This window comes from Geotrypetes seraphini, chromosome 3 (assembly GCF_902459505.1).
Source record: "Geotrypetes seraphini chromosome 3, aGeoSer1.1, whole genome shotgun sequence".
NCBI lineage: Eukaryota > Metazoa > Chordata > Amphibia > Gymnophiona > Dermophiidae > Geotrypetes > Geotrypetes seraphini.
Genome location: NC_047086.1, coordinates 273,930,150 through 273,943,544, shown reverse-complemented (window position 1 = coordinate 273,943,544; position 13,395 = coordinate 273,930,150). Strand labels below are relative to the sequence as shown.

At 43.7% G+C, this 13,395-nt stretch overlaps 1 protein-coding gene across 1 annotated transcript in view; it reads right to left on the bottom strand.

Annotated features, from left to right (window-relative positions):
* ACTN2 (actinin alpha 2) overlaps nucleotides 1-13,395 on the bottom strand; it is a 421,202-nt gene that overhangs the window by 113,957 nt on the left and 293,850 nt on the right. The window contains exons 10-11 of the mRNA XM_033936711.1: nucleotides 12,207-12,437; nucleotides 5,254-5,401 (exon numbers count right to left, since the gene is read on the bottom strand). Coding sequence (XP_033792602.1) covers nucleotides 5,254-5,401; nucleotides 12,207-12,437 — 379 coding nt within the window. The remainder of the gene's footprint in view (nucleotides 1-5,253; nucleotides 5,402-12,206; nucleotides 12,438-13,395) is intronic.

Below are 13,395 nucleotides of genomic sequence, written 5' to 3'. Positions count from 1 at the left end.
GAGACGAACTTCAGGTGTGTACTTCTCTCATGTCTGTTGGATGGGAATGAGAAGAGGTCTGTTATGTATTTAGGGGCTAGACCATATAATACCTTGAAGCAGAGACATCCCAGCTTGAACTTCGTGCGTGCCTTCATTGGCAGCCAGTGCAGGAGTTGGTAGGAAGGGTTTATGTGATCGGACTTCTTCAGCCCGAAGATCAGCCTGACTGCTGCGTTTTGTATCAGTTGCAGTCTTTGCATTTGCTTCTGGGAGATTGTCAGATGGGTAATGTTGCAATAATCAAGGAGGCTTAGTATAAGGGATTGTACTAGAATTCTGAATGCTGGAGCGTGGAAGTATGCTCTAATGGACCTAAGTTTCCAGAGAGTGAAAAATCATTTTTTGATTAGGGAGTCCACATGGTCTTTCATGGTTAGCCCTTGGTCTAGTATTACCCCGAGAATCTTCATCGTTGGTTGAATGGGGTAATTAAGATTGTTAATGGCACCCAGGAAAAAATACTGTCTCCCAGGATCAGACACTGCAACAGAAAAAAAAAACCCAACCCAACTGCCCCCAACACCCCCTACCACACAATGGCCCCCAAACCCTTTTCTAAAGTCATCCCCAAGAAACCCCAGACCCCTGTATGCCCCTAGGAAAGGCTTTCCCCAAAGGAAAAGTGAATCCCTCACAATGCCTACTCCCTCCACATCTCTCCTAAACCAGAGAAACAAATCCCCCCACCCTCCCAAACCTGGCACGAAACACATCTGGACCCACCAAGAGCCCAGCAGGTACAATTCCCAACCTAGTCCGTACAAGATTAGAAACCCTGCAAAGACCAACAGGAAACCCCTAGACCAGGGGTGCTCAAAAGGTCGATCACGATCGACCAGTAGATCGCAAAGGCAACGTGAGTCGATCACAGAGCCCATCCCGGGCTCCGTGATAGACTCGCGTTGCCTTCGCATTCTACCTACTTCCCGATGCCGTAAAGAGGACACAGAAAGGCCGGGCCGACCAGCTTTTCCCACTCGACATCAATTCTGACATTGGAGAGGAAGTTCCGGGCCAGCCAATCACTGCCTGGCTGGCCCGGAACTTCCTCTCCGATGTTAGAATTGACGTCAGGTGGTGAAGGCTGGTCGGCCTGGCGCTTTTGCATCCTCTTTATGGCGTCGGGAAGCAGGGAGAGCTCAGAACTCGGCGGAAGTGGCTTGGGGGCCTGTTCCCCGATGGTGGTGGCTTGGGGGAGGGAAGGGAGAAAGAAAGAGGGCAGGCAGGGAGATACAAAGAAAGGGGGGCAGGGAGACAGGAAGAAAGAAGGGAAACAGAAAGAAAGAGGGCAGGGAGACAGAAAGAAAGGGGGCATGGAGAGAGAAAGACAGACAGAAAGAAAGGGGAGCAGGGAGACAGAAAGAAAGGGGAACAGGGAGACAGAAAGAAATAAATGGGGGCAGGGAGACAGAAAGATAGAAGGGGCAGGGAGAAAAAAAGAAAGGAGAGAGGGCAGGAAGAAAAAGTAGGAGAGGGAATGAGGTCTGGAGGAGAGGAAGTATACAGGAGGCTGAAAGAAGGGAAGAAATATTGGATGCACAGTCAGAAGAAGAAAGTGCAACCATAGACTCATGAAATCACCAGACAACAAAGGAAGTGATCAAAATGTGTTTGTTTTGAGAATTTATATCTGCTCTCTATATTTTGCACTATGGCCCCCTTTTATTAAACTGCAATAGCAGTTTTTAGTGCAGGGAGCCTATGAGCATTGAGAGCAGCACAGGTCATTCAGCGCAGCTCCCTGCGCTAAAAAACGCTATCGAGGTGTAGTAAAAAGGGAGTGGGGTATATTTGTCTATTTTTGTATAGTTGTTACTGAGGTGGCATTGCATAAACTCATCTGCCTTGACCTCTTTGAAAAAAACCCGGAATATAAATGATAATTAGCATTTTCTCTGCGTACAGTGTGCTTTGTGTTTTTTTAAATTTTATTGTTGGTAGATCATTTTGACTTGGTCATTTTAAAAGTAGCTCGCAAGCCCAAAATGTGTGGGCACCCCTGTCCTAGATGTTCAACTCTCCCTCATTTAATCCATCTACCTGGGTCCCCTTGTGAGCACAGACCCCTCCCCCCCAAGGCTAGGGACCATACAAGGCCCTACATTCATGGAAGAATAGTACAGACCTGGGAAGGCCCATCAATAAATACTCAAACACCCTTTCCCTATCACACAACAACCACCGCTCATTCCATCACTACCCATGCTAAAACACACATATACCCCTGCCCTATCTAGGACCCCCTACTTAACCATAGAAAAAGCTAACTCAAGCCCTACATTCACACACATCCATCAATCCTATGAAAACAATCCCTAACACTCATACACTCTGCACTCCCTCCGTGCTGCGCATGCGGTCATCCAAGGCCTCCACTCTTAGGTGAAAAGTTGTCCACAATGGAGCAAAATGTCCACAATGGAGCAAAATGTCCATCATGCCGAACAGATCCTCAAGTAAACAGCAAGACAGATCAGTGGTGGATTCTGGTACAAAGTCAGCATAATGTAACTCAATGCTCCCGGAGCCCCTGCACGCAAGCGGCCAGAAGCAGACAGAGCTCAAGCCCAAAACAGGCACTGAGACCAGGAACGCGGGACCTGTCTTATACACAAAGAGGAGCTCAACAGTGAAAAATTAGGCAGAGCTCAGGTCCCACCACCAAATAAAGAAGCATACATGAATCCACTGGGGCCCCGAGACTGAAAAAAAATACAAAACAAAACCAGAAATCAAATCAAAAATAGCTGGCTGGCAATAGACCAGACAAAAAGGCCGCTCAGTCTACTGGATCCCTCAGAAGCACGAAGTCAGGATCCCTGCTCCAAAAGCTGATCCATGCAGGTGGGCCACCAATAACAGATGGAAGGGCCCTAAGACAAAGGTCCCAGAATGAACTCAGTCAAACAAGGAGCAGGAGAACCATCCAACAGTCCTAACTAAGACCCCCCTCACTCCGCTGGGCCCTCCGTGGATGAAATGGCACTTGTAGAGGGACCCACCGTTGGCTTCCAAGCAAGGAAAGATTGCGCCTCCTCCACTGTAGAATAAAAGATAATAGTCCCATTGCACTGCACCCGGAGCTTCGTCAGGTATAGCAAAGCAAAACGAATATGTGTCTGAATCAGGGCAGTACACACCAGGGCAAAGGCTCTACATTGTTGCCTGACTTTCACGGAGTAGTTTTGGAAGCATAATACCCGCCTGTTGTTCTAAGACAGAGTCTTACCCCCGCGAAGGGCCTGGAGTATAGCCTGCTTGTGAGCATAGTTCAATATTTTAACAATCACCTCGTGTGGTCGCACCATCGATGGTCTCTTGAGACCGAGCCTGTGAGCCCTTTCAATGTACAGTGGTCCCAAGCCAGGTGGCAGAGTAAGGGAGGAGGTGAGCCAAGCTTCTAGAGTAGAGCACAGGTCAGACTCAGGCAGATCCTCAGGCAAGCCAACTAAACATAAGTTGCTGCGCCTGGACCTGTTTTCCAGATCCTCGATGCGATCCTCTAGGACGGCAATAGCTTTTTCATGGCGACTCTGCACTCCCTCCGTGCCGCGCATGCGGTCATCCAAGGCCTCCACTCTTAGGTGAAAAGTTGTCGCTTCCTGCCCCATCGCGTCCAGCTTTTCCTGGACCCATTCCAGCTTAGTATCAATAGGGAGCAGACGTTTCTCCAGATTGCTTCCATCGTGGCTGTCAACTCAGCCACGACCTTCAAGCTGAGCTGACCACTGAATCCGGAGGACTAGTAGGCACCGCCATTTTGCTGTCCTCTGCTGGTCACGATATTTTTTCATTAGTTTCAGCAGCATACCGCTCAAATAGGTGGGTCCGGTAAGAGCAGAAAGCACAGGGAGAGATCGTGGATCAGAGCCCCGGTGAAAGATAGCCCAGGAATCACTGAAATTAGAGAGATGTGAGAGGGAGCGGCAGGAGAGACACTGATCAGCGTCTACCCTGCACCATGATGTCACATGTTCCCCTCACCACTATATTGCTTCACTAAGACAAAAACTATCAAACAAGGAAATAAAACTCAAACAAGGGAATAAAACTATATGTTGATGATATTACTATCATCATCCCTTTAACTTCTCAATATATTCTATCCATCATTTCTATAGCAGAACAATGGATGAAAGTTTAGATTGAAGTTAAACACAGATACTATCTTTGTTCTCCATTTAAAAACAACGAGGAAATCTTGATTTTAAAGGCAACCCCTTATCCCATTGTTTTGACTATTAAAATATTGGGAGTCCACTTAGATTCAAACTTATCGCTGATGAAACAGGTCGACATTCTAGTTTGGAAATGTTTATTCGCACTATGGAAGCTCTGGGTAATTAGATCATTTTTCAAAGATTATTGGTCCAATCATTGGTATTGAGTATTTTGGACTATTGCAACATTGTTCATTTAGGAGGTTTGTGTTTGGAGCCCAGATGATATACCTGGAATAGGTGTCAACATTCTGGATTCTTCTGCACATTGTGGACAAAGCTCTTGGCCTATGCCACATTCCACAGCTTCAGAAATGAAAATAAGCTAACACAAATTCTTCTTATATATTTAAGTTAGAAAGAAAATTAATATAAAACAATGTCAGAGGATTATTGAAGAGATACAAAGTTTCTTTACTTTTGCATCTGATTCAGGGTGGAAAGAAAACAAAACCAAAAAGGACTGGGACCGGAACAGTTGTTGTTGCTCAAAACTTACACTGTTTCTGATCTTCAAGAGAGCTGTTCTTTCTCAAAGTTTTGGGATGACATCACTCATTTGGTGTGCTTGTTAATTTAAAATGTAGGTAACGCTAAATAAGCTATGTGGAACCAATGGTGGTAACAGATTATCTATGATTTCACAAATGCTCAGAATTATTTTCAGCAACAGACCCATCACGTGTAGATTGGGACTGGTATGACATTGAATTGTGAAACAGAATGCAGTCTGCTGCCGAGTTATAAGCATCTCATCTGAAATAGATGGAACACAAAAGCCATGAGAACAGGGTACTCTTGCACTAATTTATTGCATGAAAAGTCTGGAGCAGCAACTGCTCTAAATGACAAGGAAGTGCCTTCAGATACAATATGGACAGTCTTCTCTAATATAGTTGGTAATGATTCCAACGGCTCTGGGGGTTTTCAAAGTTGCTTACAGTTCAGCCCAGTTTTTATACTGAATAATGGTGTTACTAAAGAGACTTACCATGTGCCCAAGTTTCATGAGAAGACGCCTTCTGCCTAAATTTCTCAGCCAAGTGTTCCAATCGTTCAAGCCTTCGAATCTCATTCAGTAACCATTCCTCATAACCCTTCTCAGCCTGATCCAGTCTCTGCCAGGCACTTGCAATATCCTACAAGGGAGAAGACCACAGAGGTGGATTAGACCTTTACTCTCAAGGTCACTCACCATAAATACAGAAACGAGATATGCTGGCCCTCATCAGGAATGAAACTAATTGCATAGGCACCTACTTCCTTTATAGAATATGCACCTATCAGGTGTACTCTGAGGTCCTGATTCTGTAAGCGGCATCTGCCACAGCAGGCGCCAACAGAATTGCACCTCCCAAAGACCCTAGGTGCCAGAAACATAGGCCAGGGCTTTTTAAGCCTATATTTCCGGTGCCCAGAGTCCTTTCTGAATTGCGGCCAGTGGCATATAGTGACACCAAAGTCTGGTGCTGTCCCTAACCAAGCCCACTTATGGGCTTATGCACCGCTAGTCACCAGGGAACTAGGCACCAGACCCAGAGACTGCATAGCATCAGTATAAGACTAGTATATATATATATATATATATATATATATGCGGGTCCCTACAGTACGTTAGGCAGCAGTAAACTCCCAATTCCCTATTATCCTACTAAATCTCTTCGTTCTATGTCACAAAAATCTCCTTGTTGTACCATCATTAAAACTAATTAACATGTTGAGATCCAACAACTTCACTGTCACTGCACCCTCTTTGGAATTCGCTGCCTAATCATTTACGGATCGAATCCACGATAAAGCAATTTAAAGCAAAACTAAAAACATTCTTATTCGAAGATGCTTTTGGATAAAAACTGTCCTTTTAAGGACTAAAACAAATACAGCTTCTACCCTCACCTACTGTTTTACTCCTAAGTGTGCTTTTTCACAAAGATTGTAGTTATACCCTTCTTTCCTAATTGTGTGCAGTTAGTATATATGTTTTTATATGTGTCTACTAACCTAACCCAGTTCTGTATAGTATTTTAACTCCAACTTGTTTTGTTCCTTTTAAGATATTTTCTATTACTGTACACCACCTAGAAATTTGATTAAGTGGTATAAAATTTTTTTTAAATAAACTTGAAACTACCACCGCCTAACTTTTGGTAGCTGTTGTAGAATCTGGCCCTGAGGGCCTATATATGGGTGAACTGTTCCAAGTTTATACTGCCCAATCAGGAAGCCTTCTAGGTATTTACAATGTCTAAAAGTTATAGAAGCAAAAAAAGAACTTCAATAGATCAGATAGGACAGAAAATCAGATTTTAAACCCCCCCCCCAAATATTTGCCAATTGCTAGAACAGATTTCTGAAATTACAAGGAATACAGATCTAAGGGAAAGCCAATTTCATATTCTGTTTAGAGTTTACTCAACACTAGGTTTATTTTCTAAGAAGGGTGTCAATGCAGATTTGTATGAAATGTGGAAGCCAGGTATCTTCTTTTATTCATGTTCTTTGAAATTGCCCTAAAGTTAGACATTTGGGGGGGTGTTGTAGAAATTTCCCCTTTCCCCAGTTGGATGGCTATTGGATAAATATGAATTGTTGCAAATTCAGGACAGGGGAGTTTGCCTTTTTCCCTGTAAGACTGCTTTAATTGGAAAGAAGACTATTTTAGTGTTTGGATTCAAGATGCACCAACCTCTTATTGAAGCTGGAGGAATTGTCTTGGGGGTGGGGGTGGGACCAGTGGCGTATCTAGAGTATGTGGCACCCGGGGCCCATCATTTTTTGACACCCCCCCATGCAAAAAAATATTTTTTGTAATAACCATGAAACGGAATAAATGGTCATAACAGAAACAGGCAGTGAAAATTTTCTTTCATTGAACCTCATATATGGAACCATTATTCCAAACATAACATAAATTATGTCTGAATTGTCATGACATCAGAAGTACATATGGAGTAGTTGCAGGTGATGCTTGGGACAGTTCTGATTGTGTTAGTTCGGTTTTATGTGTTTTTTTGAATAAAAGGGTTTTTATTTCTTTTTTGAAGGTTTTGTAGTCTGTGGTCGAGGTCAATAGGTTGTAGAGTTGGGGGTCGAGTGTTAGGAGGTTATCGAACAGTTTTTTTTCTTTTGACACTTTTGGTTGGAGGGTATGTGAATGGTGCCTGAGTTCTCCTATGTCTGGTTGAGGTGGATTGAATTATTTAGCTGAAGAAATTAGTAACCCCCCCCTATTCCACACATATTAATTCTCTTCCATTTTTGTTCCCATTCTAAAAAACACTGATAAGTTCCCAGAAACAAATAAATTAAAATAAAAAGTGAACACAAAGGCCCCTACAGATGAGAACATAACATAAGAATAGCCTAACTGGGTCAGACCAATGGTCCATCATGCCCAGTAATCCATTCTCATGGTAGCCAATCCAGGTCACTAGTACCTGGTCAAAACCCAAAGAGCAGCAACATTCCATGCTACCGATCCAGGGCAAGCAGACACTTCCCCCATGTCTTAATAACAGACTATGGACTTCTTCTCCAAGAATTTGTCCAAACCTTTCTTAAAATCAGCAACGCTATCTGCTTTTACCATAACTTCTGGCCACTTCATTTTTAAACTAAGATCTTTCCTTCCAAACAGAGATCTTGCTAGAACAAGGTAGCTTCACAAGGACTTAGCTGTGCAGGAAATGTGAATCTCCTCATACACCCACCATATAGTGCAAAAATGTGCAAAGGTCTGGTTTTTTCTTTCGGTCACTACATAGCCTAATGCCACACAAGCAGCGCTGTTATAAACATATTCTGAAGGTCAATGCTAAGGTTAACAAAGTTTCCTTCCTTGGACCACAAGGAGATACTGACAAACCACTGGAAGAGATCCCAAAACAACTACCCAGGCACAACACCCAAAGACCCACTCAGTGCGTGAATCAGTTGAATGGAGTGGACTAACTGGGGGGTGGAAATGGGCCCGAAGTTGGCTCAGCAGAATTTCCCAGACCACCTCTTCCTCTCAACACATTGACACGCTGCCACCACCACCACCACCACCACCATTAGGAATACCTCACCGGGTAGGCCAGCAATGCTTATAAACTTTATAAAACACATTATTATATTTTCTTATAAAGCACATATTTTAACTGAACTCTCCGACATCCTCAGCCTTGCCATTCACAAAAATAGAAGGAAGAAAAGTTCCCGTTTCCTGCTGTCTCATGTCCTTGGCCTATACAATATTTTTCTTCTGCAGACCCTTCAAAAGTCTGACCAAATCCTCATTCTACTTGCATTATAAAGTACTGAGGATGCCATCTCTCCCCAATCCCAGGTCCTAAAGTCTAAGACAGTAGCGCAAACTAGTGCTGCCCGATTCAAGAAAAAATAAAATGAAATAAAAATTTTTGATTCGATTCAGCCTATTGAATTGGTTTTTCGATTCAATTTTCCTGCCCAACTGGGTGTTTTTTGGGTTTTTTTTCAAACATCCTGGTGGGTTTATTTTATAGCTTTTTCACCCCCCTTTGGCTTCTCCTAACCACACTGGCGCTGTGGTGTAAATAAAATAAAGAAACAAAAAGGACTTTTCCTCTCTCTGTTAAATCCTAGCTCACCTTTGCGGTCTAACACCAGCTCTGGCAGGATACACATTTCAAATCTGACATATTGTAATCACAAAACAGAAAATAAAATTAGTTTTTCTACCTTTTGTTGTCTGGTTATTTTTCAAATCTTGTTGGTCCAAGGCTCTGGTTGTCTTCTGATAACTTGCTTGCCAGGGTCTCCTTCTTCCTTCTTTCTGCATGCTAACCATCCATCTGCCATCTCTGTCCTCCCCGTTTCCCTTCCCTCCTCAGGAGGTCTGGTATCTTTCCTTTTTTCATCTCCCTCTACAGATCCATCTTTTCTTAACTACCCTTTCATCCAGCATCTCTCCCTCCTTCCCCACCATCCCAGGGTCCTCCATCTCTCACTTTCTTTTCCCAACTACCCTCCTATCCAGTATCTCTATCCCCCCTCCACACCATCCCTTGTGTCCAACTTCTCTCCCTTTCTGTTCCTTCCCTCCCTAAAAACCATGGTCCATCATCTCTCTCCCTCTTCTCTATTTTCAGACCCATTATTTCTTCCCACTCAAAGTCCGGCATTTGCGTGTCTCTTTGAACCCTCCATTCCCTCCGTGTACTTCTACACCAGGGCCCTCCTCCCCGAAGGCCTGTCCCCCCCTTAAAGGTCTGCATCCCACCCCTGAAGGCCTGTCCCCCCCAAAGGCCTGCACCCCCCAAAGGCCTGTCCCCCCCCTTGAAGGCCTGCCTGCCTGGCCCCCTTGAAGGCCTGCCTGCCTGACCCCCTTGAAGGCCTATCCCCCCCTTGAAGGCCTGTCCCCCACTTGAAGGCCTGCCTATCCTCCTTGAAGGCCTGTCCCTCCCTTGAAAGCCTGTCTGTCTGTCCCCCCCTTGAAAGCTTGCCTGCCTGTCCCCCCCCCCTTGAAGGCCTATCCCCCCTTGAAGGCCTGCACCCCCACCGAAGGCCTGTCCCCCCCACCTTGAAGGCCTGCCTACCTGTCCCCCCTTGAAGGCCTGCCTGTCCCCCCCCCTTGAAGGCCTGCCCCCCCCTTGAAGGCCTGCCTGCCTGTCCCCCCTTGAAGGTCTGCCTGCCTGTCCCCCCCCCTTGAAGGCCTGCTAGCCTGTCCCCCCCCCTTGAAGGCCTGCCTGCCTGCTTGCCCCCCTGGCCTGCCTGCCCGCCTGTCACCCCCCCCCTTGAAGGCCTGCCTGCCTGTCCCCCTGGCCTGCCTTCCTGCCTGTCACCCCCCCCCTTTGACAGCCTGCCTGTCCCCTTGGCCTGCCAGCCTACCTGCCTGCCTGCCCCACCCTGAAGGCCTGATGTCCCGACCCACCCCGAAGGACCGTTCGCCCCCCTGGCCTCCCCGCACCACCTATGGAGAAAAGCAGCCCGCAGCAGGATCGCGATGCCAGCGATCCCTGTGCTGCTTCGGAGCTGCTTCCTCCGCCGCGGTCCCGCCCCTCCTCTGATGTCACACAATCAAGGTGGTTTACATATTTTAGACAGGTACTTATTTTGTACCTGGGGCAATGAAGTGTTAAGTGACTTACCCAGAGTGATGAGGCAACTGTTCCATCCACTAGGCCATTCCTTTACCCCACAGACTAATGATGTTGGAACGGTGAATCTTATGGGAAGGGATTGGGGGACTGTGGGTACGGAGAAAATGTGTAAATATTGAACTATTGATACCTCCTTTCTGTATGTGTATTGTTGTTTTATTTGTTCAATAAGAAATGTTGAATTTCAAAAAAAACAACAACCCAAAACCGAACAACATGCATGGATAAAATCTGTAATCTAATATACACATAATCAAACATATAAACACAGTACTATTTACATCCTACAAAACAAATACATACAACTACATATAACTACCTCTAGCAGTATCTGCACAAATCACCTAGTCCAATACAAGCCTAATGGCTCCTAGAGAATTAACTACCAAAGAGGCTCAAATAAATATGCCTTCAGCCTATTCTTAAAAGTCTCTAAAGACTCCTCCAAATGGTGAGGTAATGGGAGAGCATTCCAAGAAATGAGGACCCAATATTAAAGATCTTTGATCATACTGCAGCATACCCAATATTGCAAAAAAGATGGAACAACCAATTAATTCTGTGACTCTGATCTCAAGAAGGGCATATAGAGGATTAACAAGCTAGACAGATACAACGGGGTACCCATACAAAGAATCTTATACATTAGAAACAAATCTTAAAGATAATTTTCTGACAAATTACCCCCTATATGGATAGTGCCATTGAAAATTATTACAGATTGCCTTGTCACTGTCCAAAGTGAGTGTGGGTGTTCTGTCCAGCTCTAATGATAGTGACGATATCCAGTCCATTATCTGTATAGATGGGTCCAGGTCATTTTAGACCAGTGAAAAGGCTGTCCAAAATTTATTTGGATAACAATATGGTTAGGGGACTAAATACCACTTCTATCCATAGAGAAGATGGCACTTGCCATTCTGTGGCTCTCAGCTAATAAATCCTATTTGTATTTAATCTGTGCTCTTAAAAGTTTATCTTTCACATCTCCATTTTATAAAGCCAGGATATACACAACTCAAATCCATGTCAATAATGGCAAGGGGCGTAGTCTGAGTGGTTTTTGGGAGGATATGGCAATTTCATAGACATTTTTCAATCTGGAAGGGGAACAAACATCTAAATCCTAAAAAATCTAGGTCAAGAATTATACCTGCTACTAAGCATGTTTAAGATTTGGGAAACAGCTGCTATTGAGCAACTATCCATTGAAGAGATTATAGGAGCTTATTCTTAATCCCTCACAGTTGTGTGTTCCTCCAAAATTCAAACTGGCAAGGAAAACTGGTCAATGACAGCACTGGGATAATAACTGCTATGTTTCTAAGGTTCCAAAGGTTGTGTGCTGGCTTTGAACCCATTGATATATTACATTTATTTTTTCTAAAATGGACATTTATGCTACATGTATTCAGCAGATAGGGTCCCAATTTTCCCCTAGAAAACTATTCAATTATTTATAGTTGATACTGTATGACATGGTATTTCAAAATACAATAGAGAAAGGAACTATAATACATTCAAAGAGATTTGGGGTCCATTATTAAAATTTTGTAAGAATTGATCATTAATATTTCCCTTTGATTTCTGAATGAGTGTTATAAACATCCAGGAAGTGTAGGAGAGAAGGTGCTTGAGGGGGTGTTATGTATTTATTATATCAATTGATTGTAATGAGTGCTGTTTATTAGTACTAATTGTTAACCTATTGCACTTTATGTTGGCTTTTAAAAATGAATAAAGACTTATTTAAAAAAAAAAAAAAAAAGAGAGAGAGAGAGAGAAAAAGGAACAGATACAAGTGTCTGCTTTTACTTACAGAAACCATTTTTCCTTCTGATGGCATGAAGGCTGGTCGGTTGCTGATTCGGAGTTTTGTCTGCAGAGTGTTGAAGTTGATTTCAAGCTGACACTTCTCCTGGACTTTGGGAGGCTTGTGCTTGCGGCGGTAATCACGGAAATCCTCCAACTTCTTTTGCATGGCTTTCATGGACCTCTCTGGGGTCCGGTTTTCTAGCCAGGGGATTGTTCGACGAATCCATTCTAGAAGCTATTATAGAATACAAAGGCAAAATGAAAGTAGCATGAAATATACAGCCAAAGTCATTTTCAATTCTGGCTTCTTGAACTAAAAGTTTTGCCAATCCATAGCTATCCTTTATAGCATGCCAGCAGTCGCACCAAGAAAGAGTCAATCAGGTAGCTAGCTGCCCAGGGTCCTAAGACAAGAAAAGAGCCATAATGTAAAAATACAATGATTGATTTATTACTACAAAGCAAAAAAGGAGCGCAAGTGTAAACACCTATCAGGGCCTGAACAAGGCTGTAGTCAGTGTTATTCTTTGTATAACCTGGAGAAAATCTTGCACATTGGTCCTTAGGAATCCCCAATGACTGACAAAAGACAACACAGGGTTAAACCTGTTAGTAGGGTTTCTTTGATATGATTGCTGTCAATCTAATGAGAAAGCACCTAAAATAATTGTGTAAAAATTAGCAGAACTGGGCAAATTCCCTAATTCTTCTCTCACTCTCTCCCCAAGAGTTTTTACCCTTAATTGGCACTATAAAGATCCCTACTCATGCTGGGACTTTAGAGTTTAAAACTGGGCAATCATGAACAGTGCTCATCTGTTCTGGCACTAGTAAAAGATGAGTGACTTCATCATGGAAAGGAATATAACTCTCAGTAACTCCACTGCAATCCAGATTCGGAGTCTGGATGATTCACCTTCTCTAACTTATTGGCAGCTGCTGAAGAGTAATCAATCCTGGGCTACTTGAGGAAGTCTATGACATTCATTGGGACCTCCAAGAGTCAGCTGCAATGAAAGCCTTCCAATATATGACTACAGAAGATAATCCAGTTACAAGACGGTAAGGTCACAGATTAATTTTTCAGGATTCATTCTACATAAACTAGGAAGATCAAAGAAATCCTACAGCTTTGTGCTGAACTCTTATTCAGAAAGATGGTAAGTTTAACATTTAGGGCTCCTTTTACAAAT